This window comes from Ursus maritimus, unplaced genomic scaffold (assembly GCF_017311325.1).
Source record: "Ursus maritimus isolate PB19 unplaced genomic scaffold, ASM1731132v1 scaffold_6, whole genome shotgun sequence".
In the NCBI taxonomy this organism is placed as follows: Eukaryota; Metazoa; Chordata; class Mammalia; order Carnivora; family Ursidae; genus Ursus; species Ursus maritimus.
Window position 1 is genome coordinate 76,100,532 of NW_024426774.1, and position 16,802 is coordinate 76,117,333.

The 16,802-nt window shown below is 35.3% G+C and overlaps 1 protein-coding gene across 2 annotated transcripts in view; it reads left to right on the forward strand.

Moving 5' to 3' along the window:
• Window positions 1-16,802, forward strand: part of EIF5B (eukaryotic translation initiation factor 5B) — an 86,040-nt gene that overhangs the window by 41,188 nt on the left and 28,050 nt on the right. The window contains exons 7-10 of one of the 2 annotated variants that reach the window (XM_040623573.1): window positions 4,133-4,231; window positions 4,690-4,779; window positions 6,858-6,932; window positions 11,870-12,156. In XM_040623573.1, the coding sequence (XP_040479507.1) occupies window positions 4,133-4,231; window positions 4,690-4,779; window positions 6,858-6,932; window positions 11,870-12,156 (551 nt within the window). The remainder of the gene's footprint in view (window positions 1-4,132; window positions 4,232-4,689; window positions 4,780-6,857; window positions 6,933-11,869; window positions 12,157-16,802) is intronic. The other variant, XM_040623574.1, reaches the window with a different exon arrangement.

Consider the following 16,802-nt stretch of genomic DNA (forward strand, 5'->3'; position numbering starts at 1 on the left):
CACTGACTTTTCCTAATAATAATTTAATATTCAGCCTAATAATTTAATATCCGCTGATGATCATTGCAGAGTTGTGATAATTAGCTACAATCTTCCTTTAAAGAAGAGCTTTCCCTGAAATGTAGTTCATGCAAGAAAGCCAGGATAAATGCTTAATTCTTATCCTTTATTAATTTTCAGAATAATAGTGTCTTAATGACTTCCAGAGGTGATCAGTGAGTGTAATTTTGTTTTTTGGTTGTATATCATTTTCTTTTAATGGGGTTTTATGTAATTGATGTGGTTTTATCTCATTCATGTTTTTTTATATTCAAATTGTCCCATCTTTGGCCAGTAGGAGCTCATTCAGGTTGGTCCCTGTGAGTTTTTCTACATGACTACAGTGTTCTTAGACCTCTTCCTTGCTTTCTAACACAAGTTATCTAAGGTTTATTTTGCACATTTTCTGTCCTAGATCTGGAATCACCTGTTTATCCAAGGAACCTTGGTTCCTTTTAGTTTAGAGACCACAATCTGGACATACAATTGATTGTGTTTTTGACAGATAAGATGATTTAAAATAGTGTTTCTGCTCCATTGAGAAGAATATATTAGGACCTCTCAATTTCCTGTTCTTGTATTTCACAGATTTTTATATGACAGTAATTTTGGTGCTTATGCTATAACTACAGTAATATGTATCATTTATTGTGTATTATGTAACTGATGCTGTCATAAACCTTTGACATTGTCTATTTTCTCATAAAAATCTTACAGGTATTTTCATTCGCATCATTTAGGTGAAGAAATAGAGACTCTGAGTTTTAGCAGCTTGCCCCCAAGGTCATGGAGCTGAGATTTAAACTGATCTGTATGACCACCTCTTAATTATGCATTATGTGTTCAGCTAGGAGCAATAAATGTAGAGAAACACAGTACTTAGATTTCAGAAAGTTTTGTTCTTAATTGGGGATATAGTTTTTTGAAGATGAAATTAGAGAACAAATATGAGTACAATTAGCACCCAGATATCAGATTTGGCAGGTGACTATCTGGAACGCTAAAAGCAGTCATGAAGAAATTGGGATGGGAGTAATTTGCCAATCTTAGTAATGTTTTATGGAGTAGTTTGACTTGTACTTATGAGATTAGATGAAAATTATTTTTTTTAAAGATTTTATTAGAGGGCGAACGCAAGCATGAGCGGGGGAGGGACAGAGGGAGAAGCAGATACCCACTGAGGAGGGAGCCTGATGCGGGGCTTGATCCTGAGCCGGAGGCAGACGCTTAACCGTCTGAGCCACTCAGGTGCCCCAAAACACACTTCTTACTAACCCACAGGTCCAAAAGGAAGTCTTACTGAAAAAAGTATCTTGAATTTGGGGGGGAAAAAAGGGAACACACAACATATCAAAGTTTGTGGGATGCAGCTAAAGCAATGCTTAGAGGGAAATTTGTAGTGATAAATGCTTCAGGAAAAAAAGGTCAAATCAATAGTCTAAGCTTCCCATCTTAGAATAGAAGAGCAAAGTAAGCAGAAAGAAAAAAATGCAGAAAACAATGCAGTATAAAATTCAGTGGGGTGTCTGCTTCTCCCTCTGCCCCTCCCCCTGCTCATGCTTGCTCTCTCTCTCAAAATCTTTAAAAATAATAATAATTTTCATCTAATCTCATAAGTACAAGTCAAACTACTCCATAAAACATTATGAAGATTGGCAAATTACTCCCATCCCAATTTCTTCATGAGTGCTTTGATCATCTCATGGATGCAGAAAAATCATCTGACAGAATTCAGCATCCATGTATGATAAAATTTCACAAACTCGAAATAGAAAAGTTCCTTACTTTACTAAAAGAGATCTACAAAAAAAAAATTCAACCATTGCACTTAATGGTGAATTATAGATGCTAAATCTTAATATTGTAATTAAGACAAAGATTTCCACTCTTAACCACAATCATTCCATGTTGTACTGGAACATCCTAGTGTGGGCAATTGGGGGAAAAAAAAAGTAAAAGGCATACAGATTTGAAAAAGTAAAACTCTATTCACAGATGATAGCTGCCTACATAGAAAATACCATGGAATCTAAAACTGAAAAACCCCCCACAAAATCCTACAACTAATAAGTGAGATTAACAAGGTTATAGATAGGGCCAGTACGCAAATATCAATTGTGTTTCTATATGCTAGTAATTAACAGCTGAAAATCAAAACAGTATTATTTGTAGTAGTACCCCCCAAATAAATTAAAAATTCTTCATTATAATTCTAATATTTGTGGGGTCTATATGCTGAAAACTATAAAAACATGAAAATAATCAAAGACTTTTGTAAATGGAGAAATGTTGCATTCACAATTGGAAAACTTGATACTGTTGATTATCAGTTCTCCAAAATGACCTCTAAATTCAGTGCAGTCTCAGTCAAACTTGCAGCAGGATATTTTGTGAGTATCTATAAGCTATTTCTAAAATATGTATGAAAAGGTAAAGGAGTTAGAATGGCCAAAATATTTTTGGAAATAATATACTTAGAGGACTCAAAATACCTGATTTCAAGACTTCCTATAAAGCCGTGGTAATCAGTACAGTGTGATAATCGCAAAAGCAGCAATAAAGACAGATCAGTAGAATCGTCTGTATATGGTCAGTTTTGGGGAAAAGATAGTTTTTAAGTAAAATACAGTGTTGGCAACAACTAATGTTGAAACAGTTGGGTGTCTAGATGCAAAAACAAACCAAAAGCCCAGTCCTAAATCTCATGCATTGTGTAAAAACAAAAAGATCATAAATCCAGATCTAAAATGTACAACTACCAAACTTTAGGGGAAGAATAGTAGAAAATCTTTGTGACTTTGTGTTAGTGCTTAGTTTAACTTAAAAAGTGTAATTCATAAAAGGAATGTATTTGGGGCGGTCCAGTTAAAAACTTGCGCTGCAGCAGACACCACTGAGAGAATTCAAAGACAATAGCTGAAGATCACATATCTGACAAGGATTAATATGCACAATATGTGAAGCTAACTCCGTATTCAACAATAAGAAGAGCAACAGTCCTATTTAAAAATGGGCCAAAGATTTGAACAGAACTATAAACAATGAAAAAAAATGTTTAACATTAGTCATTAGGGAAATCCAAATTAAGACCACAGTGAGATATCACTACATACTTATTTGAAATACATAAATTTTTAAAACTTGCCTTTTTCTGGCAGTATGCAGAACAGTTGGAACTCACCTACCTTAACTGGTTGAAATGCAAAACTATACAGTCAATTTGGAAACAGTTGGCAGCTTCTTACAAAATTAAATACATATTTATCTAATGTCCCATCATTCCTAGTCCAAAATATTTACCCCAGAGAAATGTTCACACAGAAACCTGTATACATATGTTCATAGCAGCTTTATTCATAATTGTCAAAAACTGGAAAAAACTCAAATGTCCTTTAGTTCTCTACAGAATAATGGAATGCAATAGAAAGACATGAAGCTTTAGTACACACAACGGTTAGTACATATAACAATGAGGAAGACCCTAAAATCCGTTATGATGACAGCAGCCCAGACTATGAGGTTTCATTCCTGTGAGATTTTGGGGAAAAAAACAAATCTTTTGGGACAGAGAACAGATCAGTGGTTGCCAGGGGCTAAGGGTATAAGTAGGGTTTGATTACATAGAATAGCACAGGGTGATGGAATTGTTCTGCATCTTCGTTGTGTTTACTAACTACATATTTCTCAAAAGTCCCAGAACTGGGCACCAAGAAAGTAGTATTTTAGTTTATGTAAATTTTAAAACGCCTTATATAGAAAAGAGGTTTTTCCATGAATGTATATATCTCTGAGGTGAACAAAATGTTATCTTTTTTTTTTTTCTTTTAAGATTGATTGATTGATTTGTTTGCTTGTCAGAGCAAGAGCACAAGCAGGGGGAGCAGCAGGCTAAGGGAGAAGCAGGCTCTCTGCTGAGCAAGGAGCCTGATGTGGGATTCAGTTCCAGGACCCTGGGATCATGACCTGAGCTGAAGGCAGACGCTTAACCAACTGAGCCACCCAGACTTCCCTAAAATGTTATCGTGTTAAGTAGCATTTCGTAGATGATACACAAATAACATAAATCTAAAGTTTTTAATTTTTGTCCCTTAAGGTGTTGAAGTGCCATCAAAAGACTCTTTGCCAAAGAAAAGGCCAATTTATGAAGATAAAAAGAAGAAGAAAACATTACAGCAGCTAGAAAACAAAGAAGGTTTGTATACAAAGTGACCTGTGATTTAGAAACAATTTTGTTTGCTTTTTTCTTACAAACTTCAAAGCAGTGTCTTTTAAAAAGAAACCACAAATCAGGATTACATACTGAAACTTATTTCCTATACCTTGTTTCTTATTATTGTTAATCATTCTCAACTAATTTAAATGACAGGCTAATGGAAAAGTGCTTTTGTTTGAAAAACCTAGATCTTCCCAAAAACAGCTGTTCTTAACTGTCATTCTTATTTTTCTTTGTTTCTTCTCAACCTTTTGTAATTTCACATTGCTCCTTGAGCAGACTGTTTCCTGTAAAATATATGGTATTTAAACATTTTCTAAACTTGCTAAAGAATTTAGATTTGTACTACTGGTTTTTATTCAGTACTTAACAGAGCGTCCCAACAGAAATTATGCACTGAAAAAGTATTGTTAACTTAGTTTCTTCCCTTTTTTCAGTATCTGAACCAATAGAATTAAGTGCTGCTGTAGAAGCTGTAGAACAAGGAGTTCCAGAAAAGGAAGAGACACCACCTCCTGTTGAACCAGGCCAGTAGCACTGACTAAATTGCTTCTGTTAAATAGCACTGATGTGTCAGAATTTGTCTTAGTCATCATTAATGTGGGGCAAGCAAATATCTGGCAGGATGGTATTCTTCATACTTTTCTCAATAAACCATTTCTTTCCATTTCCATTTTGAAAAAGTTTAGGGCTCTCGGGAGGCTCATTCAGTTGAGTATCTGATTCTTAATCGTGGCTCAGGTCTTGATGTCATAGTTGTGAGTTCGAGCCCCAGTGAGTTTGAAATCCAAGCTGGGCTCCACTTAAAAAAAAAAAAAAAGTGGGAGTGAGACTTGAATCAGTTTTTAGTAGTGTCAGTGAAATGTAGAGAGAACAGAAGTTTTTTGGATTTTTTTCTGATGTTTTCATTTATGGGTCAGAAATCTTAGGTGGTGCCAGGAAGACCTGAAGTTCTTTATTTAATCCTTTGGAAGCATTTTAACAACAACTTTTTAAGAGTACTGTAAAAATTGGCATTTTAAAACCTCCTTGGAGGTCAGCTTCTATTTACTAAACAGAGGATTCAGTTTATTCATTCTGTGTGTGTGTGTACGTGTTTTGAGGTTGGAGAAAGTCTTTGGCTTATTTTTTTAAGATAAACATTGTTTTAATTCTTACACTAGATACTGATAGGCGAGCCAGAGGCTAGCTACATGTATGGTTAACAAAATCAGGAGAATCTCCACTGTTTAAAGTTTGAAGTTGGAATAAATAGGGGAGAATTTTTTCTCCCCTCCTATTCTTAGTATAAAAAGGATCTTTTACCTGGTACAACTCAGCTTAGCATGATGACATTGGGAAAATCAGGTTGATATGCTTAATGGCAGTCCATTATTTTAGGTGACATTTGTAGTAGTAGAAAGAATTGCTAATTTAGAAGGATGTTTTGGGTACATGTACCTGACTCATTTCCTCTTCGTCAAGATGATCCAAACTAGTTGGCAAATAATAATTATTACAGGGAAGCAAATACCACTTGTCCCACTTGGATTTGAGAAATAGTTTTGCTTTACTGGATTTCAGTAAAAAGGGTCATTAATGTTGAGAATATTAAGTCTTTAATAATCAAAATTACACCTTTCTGGATGTTTTTGGATTGTCAGCAGATATTCTTTCCTTATTTTCAACTGGAGTGTAGAGGTGTAGCTTTATACCTACAACTATGGTTTAAGTGGTATTTGTATGTAGTTAAAGCAATAAAATAAGTAGTAAATTCTTAGGTATGACATAAAAGTTTGGAAGATCAAAATGAAGATACACAGTAAGTAATCCTGTCTTATTTTGTGGGGGATATGTTTTGAGACCCCCCGTGGATGCCCAAAACTGCAGATGGTACTGAACTCTGTTTTCTTCTATACATACATAACTGTGATAGAGTTTAACTTATAAATTAGGCACAGAAAGAGATGAACAGCAATAAGTAATAATATGAACAGTTAGAACAATATACTATAATACGTTATTAAGTGTAGTCTCTCTCTTTTAAAATATTTTACTGTACTATACTCATTGTTCTTGTGACGACGTGAGATGATAAATACCCATGTGACTAGATGAAGTGAGATGAATGATGTAGGCACTGTGATGTAATGTTAGATTTCCACTGACCTGACCATACGTTAGGAGGAGGAAAGGAGGATCATTTGCTTTCAAGACCGCAGTTCACTGTGGGTGACAAAATGCAGAAAGCAAGACCATAGATAAGGTTGGGGGGACTATTGTGAAATTTCATTTTTCCTCAAGAACTGAGTGTAGTCATCTACCCTTTTTAAAATCTAACAGAACATTTCAGTGTCTGAGTTTCTAATATTTTAAGTATGTCAAATATGAAATCTGGTTTAAGGTTAATTTGGTGTATTAAAAATTCTAGGAAATTGTGCAGCAGTTGGTAATACTAAATTATAACATGTAGCTATATTGAGAAAATAGTTCCAAAGATGACAAAATTGTATGTTTTTGCATAATTAAAATATTTTTAATGTCAGCATGATTTTCCACTTTTTCTAAAAGCAAACCCCTATTTCTAGATGATTTCTATGTCTTTAACAAAAACTTTTACTTACAGAAGAGGAAGAAGAAACTGAAGATGCTGGATTGGATGATTGGGAAGCTATGGCCAGTGATGAAGAGAGAGAAAAAGGTGAATAGCTCATAAGTACATGTTGATAAATCTAATGGTTATTAGAGGTGTGTATATTTAAAGGGATAGTCAGTCTTCTGATTATGAAAGCCATACGAACATTTCTGGGAATAAAAAGCAGTCTTGGATCTCTCCATTGCCATGGTTCCTAAATCCTCATGTGGATCCTCACTTTATGAATAAGTGGTTTTTCAGGGGCTTCTAGGTTTTAAAATTTTTTCAGAATGATGTTGTAAATGGGTTAGGTTATTAAAGCTAGCCTACAAAAAAAGCACTTTAACTTGAAATATAATACAGAGGTAATACAAGTAAATAGTACCTAATCAAAATGAGTAATTTTTCTCTTTTCATTACTTTCTGTTCTGTGTTACTAAAATCTACTTTCTTCGGTTTTAATTTGCTGGGTTTTTTTCCCTAACTTCTTGAGATGGATATTTGGTTTTTTGGTTTTTCAGGGTTTTTTCCTAATACGTGCATTTTTTTGTTTTTTTTTTTTTTTTAATTTTAATTCTAGTTAGTTAACATGCAGTGTTAATATTATTTTCAGGTGTATGATAGAGTGATTCAACAATTCCGTATATTACCTGGTGCTCATCAGGACAAGTATAATTGTCAAGACCTCATTAACCCATGCTCCCCTGCCTCCCCAGGCCCTGCCCTACCGCAAACCTCTCCTCTCCTGGTAACCATCAGTTTGTTCTCTGTAGTTAAGAGTCTTTTTCTTAATTTGTTTCTTTCTCTTTTTTTTGCCCTTTGCTCATTTGTTTTGTTTCTTAAATTCCATATGAGTGAAATCATGTATTTGTCTTTCTCTGACTGATTTGTTTCACTTAGCATTATACTCTAGCTCCATCCATGTCATTGCAAGTGACAAGATTTCATTCTTTCTCATGGCTGAATAATATTCCGTTATATATATATATACACCACATCTTCCCTGTCCGTTCATCTGTCAGTGGGCACTCGAGCTGCTTCTGTATCTTGGTTATTATAAGTAATGGTGCTGTAGACATAGGTGTGCATGCAATCCTTTGAATTAGTGTTTTTGTATTTTTTGGGTAAATACCTGGTAGTGTGATTATTGGATGATAAGGTAGTTCTATTTTTAATTTTTTGAGGATCCTCCACACTGTTTTCCACAGTGGCTGCACCAGTTTGCATTCCCAGCAGCAACACAAGAGGATTCCTTTTTCTCTACATCCTCACCGACGTGTAACATGTTTTTAAAACTAAATTTTTTGTTAAGCATTGCTTTAGCCAAATTTCACAAGTTCTGATGTTATTTTTTACTTCCCATTTTAATATATTTTAACTAATTGATAGAAGTGTAGTTCGTAATTTACAAAATTCGGATTTTCTAATTATTTTCTTGTTACTTCATTGAGATCAGAGAACATACATGGTTCTATCTTTTGAAATACACTGAGACTTAATTTACAACCCAGCACATGGTTGATTATTGGGTTTAATATGTGATTGGAAGGAATTTATATTCTGCAGTAGTCGTGTGCCTTGTTCTCTGTAGAGTTAACCCTTGAACAACATGGGTTTAAACTGCAGGAGTCTACTTACAGGCAGATTTTTTTCAGTACGGTTTTGTAAATGTATTTTCCTTAAGATTTTCTTCATAACATTTTTTATTTATCTGGTTTAGTTTATTGTAAGAATACAGTATGTAATACACACAAAATATGTGTCAGTCAACTGTTTATGTTATTACCAAGGCTTTATGGTCAGTAGTAGGCTATTAGTAGTTAAGTTTTCTAGGAGTCAAAAGTTCTGCATGGATTTCCAACTGCATCCCCATGTTGTTCAAGGGTAAACTGTATTTGGTCAGATTTTGTTCAGGTCTTCTTTATTCTGAGATTTTTTTCTGGACTGCCTTTTCTCTCTGTTACTGAGAGTGGTGGGTTAAAATCTTCCTTGATTGTAGATTATCTATTTCTCCCTGTGTTCTGTTAATTTTGTTTGATATATTTTAGTGCTATATTATTAGGTGAATACACTCTCATATTTTTTGATGAATTGACTCATTGACTTATTGTGTTTTCTTTATATTTTGTTTTATTTATTTTTAACAATGCTTTTTGCCTTAAAGTATTCTTTATCTGGTATTAATATAGTGACATACCTTTGATTTACATGATCTTTTTCTATTTTTAACTTTATCTCCTTAATTAGTACATAGTTTTTTATTTTATTTTATTTTTTAAAGATTTTATTTATTTATTTGACAGAGAAACAGCCAGCGAGAGAGGGAACACAAGCAGGGGGAGTGGGGGAGGAAGAAGCAGGCTCCCAGTGGAGCAGGGAGCCTGATGCGGGGCTCGAAGCCTGATGCAGGGCTCGGTCCCCAGTCCCTGGGATCACGCCCTGAGTTGAAGGCAGACGCTTAACGACTGAGCCACCCAAGTGCCCCCATAGTTGAGATTTTTAAATCCAGTTTGTCAATATTTATATTTTACCTAGACCACTTAGCCCATTACGTTTAACCCTTTAATTAATGAAGAGTATTTGTTATCTTATTTAGTCCTTACTGGTTCTGTTTCTTCTTTTGTCCTTTTTTTTTTTTTTTTTAAGATTTTTTTTTTTTAATTTATTTATTCGACAGAGATAGAGACAGCCAGCAAGAGAGGGAACACAAGCAGGGGAAGTGGGAGAGGAAGAAGCAGGCTCATAGCGGAGGAGCCTGATGTGGGGCTCGATCACCATAACTCCGGGATCACGCCCTGAGCCGAAGGCAGATGCTTAACCGCTGTGCCACCCAGGCGCCTCTCTTTTGTCCTTTCTAATCATGTTTGGGGTTGTTGCCTTGTTTTGTTTAAAATTTTATTTATTTATTCGGCAGAGAGCAGGAACGAGAGCGAGAGAAAGCACAAGCAGAAGGAGCAGTAGAGGGAGAGGGAGAAGCGGGCTTCCCACTGAGCAGGGAGCCCAATTTGTGGCTTGATCTCAGGACCCTGGGACCATGACCTGAGCCAGAACTGACTGAGCCACCCAGGCACCCCCCTTTTTTTCCCCCCATATTTTCCTCCTTCCATGAGCTTGGAAGTTGTATACTTTTACACTTATTTTTAGTCATTACTCCAGAGACTTTAACATGGATCTTTGAACTATCACTGTATAATGTTATCCTTGTTTCAGACAACGCAAAGACCATAGAATACATGAGCAAATTTATCCAGTCCTCGGTTCATTATTCCCGTTTAATTCTCTTTTTTAAATCCCATCATAGCTCAAGTTTACTCATATTGTCAGCTCTTTGTTATATTTCATTTCTTTTTGCATCTCTGATATTCCATTTGAGATCATTTCTTCTTGCCTGAAGAATACCTTTTAGAATTTCCTTTAGTATGAATCTGTTAGTGAGGCATTCCATTTTTGCTCTTCTAAAAATCCCTTTATCTCTTTATTCTTGAAGGCTATATTTACTGAGTGAAGAATTCTTTGTTGAAATTCTGTTAACATTTTGAAGATATTATTCCCTTGTGTTAGCTTTCATTGTTTCTGTTGAGAAGTCAGATATCAACCTAAAGTTTTCATGTGCCTTTGGTTTTCAGCAGTTTTAGTAAGATGTGACCAGGGTCAATTTTCTTTTATTAATTCTGCCTATAGAGCTTTATCAATATATGGTTTTATGTTTTTATTGATTTTGCAGTGTTATGAGCCGTTATTTCTCTTCGGGGATTCTAGTTATGCCTATGATATGCCTTCTTATTATATCAGTGTATCATTTCTTTTTATGCTTTCTACCTAATTGAGTCTACATGGTTCATTCTAGAGTGTTTCTTCTGATCTGTCTTCCGGTTCACTAATTTTCTCTTCAGCTGCTGCTACTTGCCTGTTAAACCCATCTTTTGGGTTCTTAGTTTTGTCTCTGGTATGTTCTAATTTTAGATACTCCATTTAACTATTTTTATAGGTTTTTACTTTCTAAACTTTTTAATCTTTTGCTCCCTAGATGTTAGAAACAGTCATTTTTCAAATTTTTATTGGATTTATTTATTTTAGAGAGTATAAGGGATGGGGGAGGGGCAGAGAGAGAATCTCAAGCACACTGCCCCTAAGCTCAGAGTCCGATTTGGGGCTCAATCTCATGACCCTAAGATCATGACCTGAGCCAAAACCAACTGTTGAATGATCAACCAACTGAGCCAGCCAGGCACCCCTCAATTTGGGGGCTTTCTGTCTTCCATCTTGTGCATTGTTTTTTCACATGGCTTGTTATTTTCATATATTGTGCTAGATATTATACTTGTAAAACTTAGGAATAATTTGACATCAGGTTGGTGTGTTTCTTTCTCCGGAGAGAACTTATGTGTACACCCACCAGGAGTCTGAATGAACTAGCAATATGGAATCATCTTATTCTAGATTTAGAATTGATAGAGTCTGGAGGTGATTGGCCAGTAATGGGGAAGTCCTGTTTATTTCCTATTCATTCTAACTGCTGGTGTTCTTTGGGATTTCATTCCATAATAAGAGTAATACCCAATGTCTGCCCATCTTGCCCCCTTGAATCCTTAATAGACCCAGTGCCTGGACCCCTAAGCATTGCTTAGCCTTTAAGCTGCCTTCTCCAGAATCAGCAAAGGACCACTGCTTCTTGGTCTTTTGGCTAAGATCAAGTGCAGAATTGGCAAATAATCCCAAAGGAAAGAAATTCTAAATGTTGTATTCCCCTCCCTGGGTTCTTGTTCTGTCTTGTAGTCTGGTTCAGTAACATATTAAGTTTTTACGGTTAAATGGCAATCTTCATTGTAGCAAATATGTGACCAACGCTTTGCATTTAGGATGCATGAAAACAATTTAGCATTCACGATGTTTTATAATGTTACTACCATACTGAGTGCACCCCTGGTAGTATTTTCCCTTTAAGGTCTCCATAATGTTGATGGAAATCTCCATTTTTAACTTTCAAATCTTTTTCCTGAAAGAAGAAAACACGGTGCATATAGAAGTAAAAGAAAACCCTGAGGAGGAGGAGGAGGAGGAGGAGGAAGAGAGTGAAGAAGATGAGAGTGAAGAGGAAGAGGAAGAGGAAGGAGAAAGTGAAGGCAGTGAAGGTGATGAAGAAGATGAAAAAGTGTCAGATGAGAAGGATGCGGGGAAAATGTTAGATAAAAAACCAAGTAAAGAGATGAGTTCAGAATCTGAATACGACTCTGATGATGATCGAACTAAAGAAGAAAGGGCTTATGACAAAGCCAAACGGAGGATTGAGGTATTTATTTTCCCCTTTCTCTTTACTCCTCCCCCCCCCACTTCTCATCTGGGATCATTAGAACTGTACTCTGAACTAAAGACAGTGTGGTACTGGTTTAAGAACAGATAATACAGATGATGAAACAGAACTGAAAGCCCAAAAATCCTTATATTTCTGACTATTGTTTTGTCAGATATCCCAAAGCAATTCAGTGGGAAAAGGATAGCTTTTTCAACCAGTGGTGCTAATTAAATAAAAAATGAGTTTAGTTTCTGACCCCAATTCATATATAAAAGTTGTCTTAGATCAGAAATAGAGGTAAAGATAGAGGAAGCTAAAGGTATAAATTTAGGGGGAAAAAAAACCAGCACAAAATAATTCATGACCTTGGGTTGGACTTTGGGTCTTTGACCTTGATCTAACCTAAGGACCTTACTCCCTCACCTAAGTCAGAATGGTATACTGTTTCATTGTTTTTGTTTTTTTTTTTTCCCCAAATTTTGATGTGCTCTTTAAGTGATGGTTTAAGGGTATGCAGAGATACTCTGAGCATATACCCTGTAGTCATAAACACTAGTTAAACTAGTGTTTGCCTTGTGTATTTTAGGTTAGTCACCGTGAGGCGTCTGATGACTTTAGTTATTGAAATCCGGTGGGTTAATGAGGCATCATTCTGTTTAGCAAAGTGTACATACCTAGCAGGCTTACTATATTTTTCCTCCTTAATGCAGTAGACTTGAGTTTTCTTTAATTATGTCAGCTTAGCATAAATAATATACTAAAAACTAGTTGCTTAGGATGTTAAAGTATTTTAAAGCTAAAAATGATTTTAGCTTTCCTTTTTTAAAAAATATTTTCTAATTCTAATTTTTCAGTTTTTTTATTCATTTTTTTAAATAACCTGTGTATCAATGTTTATCTTATCCTTCTGTAAAGTCTATTAAGAGATACGCTTTCTGAATTTCTAAAGGGCTGAGAAAGTCTGTTGTTGTAAGTTGGGATTTCTAACCTCTGCCAGTATTAACATCTTTAGGCCGTATAATTCTGTTGTGGGGGGACAGTCCTTTTCATTTAGGATGTTAAGCAGCATCCCTGACCTCCACCCACTAGATACCAGTGGCATTCCCCTCCCTGCTTCCCACAGCACCTACTCAAGCCAATTCCCTTGCTCTATACGCACATGTGAGAGACAGTTTGTAATGTATTTGATGATTTAAAAATAATGGGTATAAAGCAGAGAGAAGTTTCCCCATTATCTTACTTCCCAGACTTGTGCATAGTTCTGTACATGAGCTTCAAGTTTTTAAAAATGTTTAATTAAAACTAAGATAATAAATTTTGTAGATAAACATTTTTTTTTAAGGATTTTATTTATTTATTTGTCAGAGAGAGAGAGAGCAACAAGCAGAGGGAGAAGCAGGCTCCCCATTGAGCAAAGAGCTCAATATGGGACTCAGTCCCAGGACCCTGGGATCATGACCTGAGCTGAAGGCAGACGTTTAACCAACTGAGCCACCCATTTTTCCCTCTTTATTCTTTTTTTTTCACAGAACAATATGCTGTGGACTTCTTCATCCAGCAAATTGTTAAGCAGCTTTGTTGAGATGTGATTTACATACTAAAGAATTGATCCGATCTAAGTATACAATTGAGTGACATTTTGTAAATTTTTGTAGAGTTGTGCATCCGTTATCACAAGTCAACTTTAAAATATTTTCATCACCCTACAAAGGTTTCTTGTACCAGTTATAGTCATTCCCTATTCCTAGCCCCACATATACAGCAGTTCCCAGTCCCCCCATCCACAGTTTTGCTTTCCATGGTTTCAGTTACCTATGGTCAACTGCAGTCTAGAAGGTGATGATCCTTCTTCTCTTGTATTGTCACAAGGTCAATAGTAGCCCAACACTGTGTTATTCACCTCACTTTATCTCTTTACATAGGCATTTTATAATCTCACATCATCCCAAGAAGAGGGTCGTGAGTATAGTACAAGAGGGTACTTTGAGATCACATTCACTTAACTTTTTTGCAGTATATTCTTATCATTGTTCTATTACTAGTTATTGTTAGATTATCAATTTAACTTTTTTTTTTTTTTTTTTTAGGGATGTGGGCAGAGGGAGAGTGGGAGAGAGAATCTTAAGCAGGTTCCATGCCCAGTATGGAGCCCAATGTACGGCTTGATCTCATAACCCTGAGATCAGAACCCGAGCCGAAATCAAGAGTCGGACGCTTAACTGACTAAGCCACCCAGGCACCCCTAAATTTAACTTTATCTTAGATACATATAGGAGAAAGCGTGGTATATATAGTATTTGGTACTATCTGCAGTTTAAGGCATCCACTGAGGGTCTTGGAATGTATTACCCCCTGGATAAGGAGGGGACTGCTGTAATTTAATCATCTAATATGTGGTCTTTTATGTCTAGCTTATTTCACTTAACTCTGTGTGGTAGCTGTATCAGAATTTTGTTCATTTTTATTTCCAGATAGTGTTGTGTAAGTATACCATATTTTATTATGTCTTCAGTAGTTAGAGACATTCGAGTTGTTTCTAGTTTTTGGCTACTATAAATGGTACTACTACATATATTTGCATATAAGCCTTTGTATGGAAATGTGTTTTCATTTTTTTTGGATATATTCCTAAGAGTGAGATTGCTGGATTATGTGGTAAATTTGTGTTTAACTTTTTCAGAAACTCCTAAACTATTTTCTAGAGTGGCTGCACAATTATAGATTCCTACCATTTGAGGGTTCTAGTAGTTTCTCTGCATCCTTACTAATACTTAACATCTGTCTTTTCAATTATAGTCATTCTAGTGGATATGAAATAGCATATCTTATTGTGATTTTAATTTGCATTTCTGTAATGTTGAGCATTTCTCAATGTGCTTTCTGGCCATTCTGTATCTTCATTGGTGAAACATCATCTATTCAAATTTTTGTCCATTTTTAAATTTTGTAACTTGTCTTTTTTTTTTTTTTTTTTAAGATTTTTTATTTACTTATTTGACAGAGATAGAGACAGCCAGTGAGAGAGGGAACACAGCAGGGGAGTGGGAGAGGAAGAAGCAGGCTCCTAGTGGAGGAGCCCGATGTGGGACTCGATCCCAGAATGCCGGGATCACACCCTGGGCCGAAGGCAGATGCTTAACCGCTGTGCCACTCAGGCGCCCCTGTAACTTGTCTTTTTATTGAGTTTTAAGAGTTCTTTTCACCTTTTTAGGTTTCTTTTGAAGTGAATGACTTTCTAAGTTTGTTAACATCCATTTTATCGGAACTTGCTTTTGTAGAGCACACTTCTAGAGTTGTATTAAATCATTGACCCAAGGTCATGAATATTTTGTCCTTTCTTTTTTTAATTTCTGCATTTAGTTTCTTGTATCTTTAGCTCTATCTCTGATCTGTTTTAAGGTAATTTTTGTGTATGATGGGTCAGAGACTAAACTCATTTTTTATTAATTTAACTAGCATCATTGGTTGAAAAAGCTATCCTTTTCTCATTGAATTGCTAGGATTTATTTTTGGACTTTCAGCTCAATTTCATTATCTGTATTATCTGTTCTTATGCCAGTATCACACTGTCTTGATTCCTATAGCTTTAATACTAGGCTTTGAGGTAGGGAAATATGAGTCTTACAGTGTTGTAATTCCTTTTCAAGTTTGCTTTGGCTATTCTAGGTCACTTGCTTTTCCATATAAATTTTATGGTCACTTTGTCAGTTTTTGGAAAAAACTTGCTCAGATTTAGATAGAGGTTGTTTTGAATCTATAGATCAATTTTAGGGAGAATTATCATCTATTTTAATAATATTGAATCTTCCAATCTATGGAAATAGGCTGGTTCTCCATTCATTTGGATCTTTTACAGTTTCTTCCAGTGGAGTGTCGTAGTTTTCACAGTTTAAGATTTGTAATTCTTTTGTTAAATTTATTACTAGGTGTTTTATTGTTTTTGATGCTATTGAAAATGGGTTTTTAAAATTTTTTTCATTTCTACTATAACGAAATACAGTTGAGTTTTATAGCTCTCATATCCTGTAATGATATCGAAATATTTTTTATTCTAATTTTTTATGGATTCCTTAGAGTTTCCTGTAATCTGTGTCATGTTCTCTATCAAAGACAGTTTTAATTCTTGCTTTCCAATCTCCCTGCTGCTTATTTCTTTTTTTTTGCCTGATGTCTCTGGCTAGAACAGTACATTAGTGGATAGAAGTGGTAAGAGCAGACATACTTGCCTTGTTATCAGTCGTTGTGGGAAAAACATTCAGATTTTCAGCGTTAACTATGATGTTAATGGTAATGCCCTTTATCAGTTTGAGGAACTTCCCTTCTTTTCCTAATTTGTTGAAAGTTCATATCATGAATAGAGATGGGTGCCTTTTCTGTGTGTATTGAGATTCTTTTTTCTTTTTTTGTATTAATATATGATGTATTATATTGGTATTCAGATGTTAAGCTCAACCTTGCATTCCTGGAATAAATCCCACTTGATCCTGGATTAATCCTCTTTATATGTTACTAGATTTGGTTTGTAATATTTTGTTGAGGTTTTTGTGATCTATACCCATGAGGGATATTGATCAGTAACTTCCTTACGATTTGTTTGTCTCGTTTTGGTGCCATTTTAAAATTAGCTTCCTAGGATTAGTCAC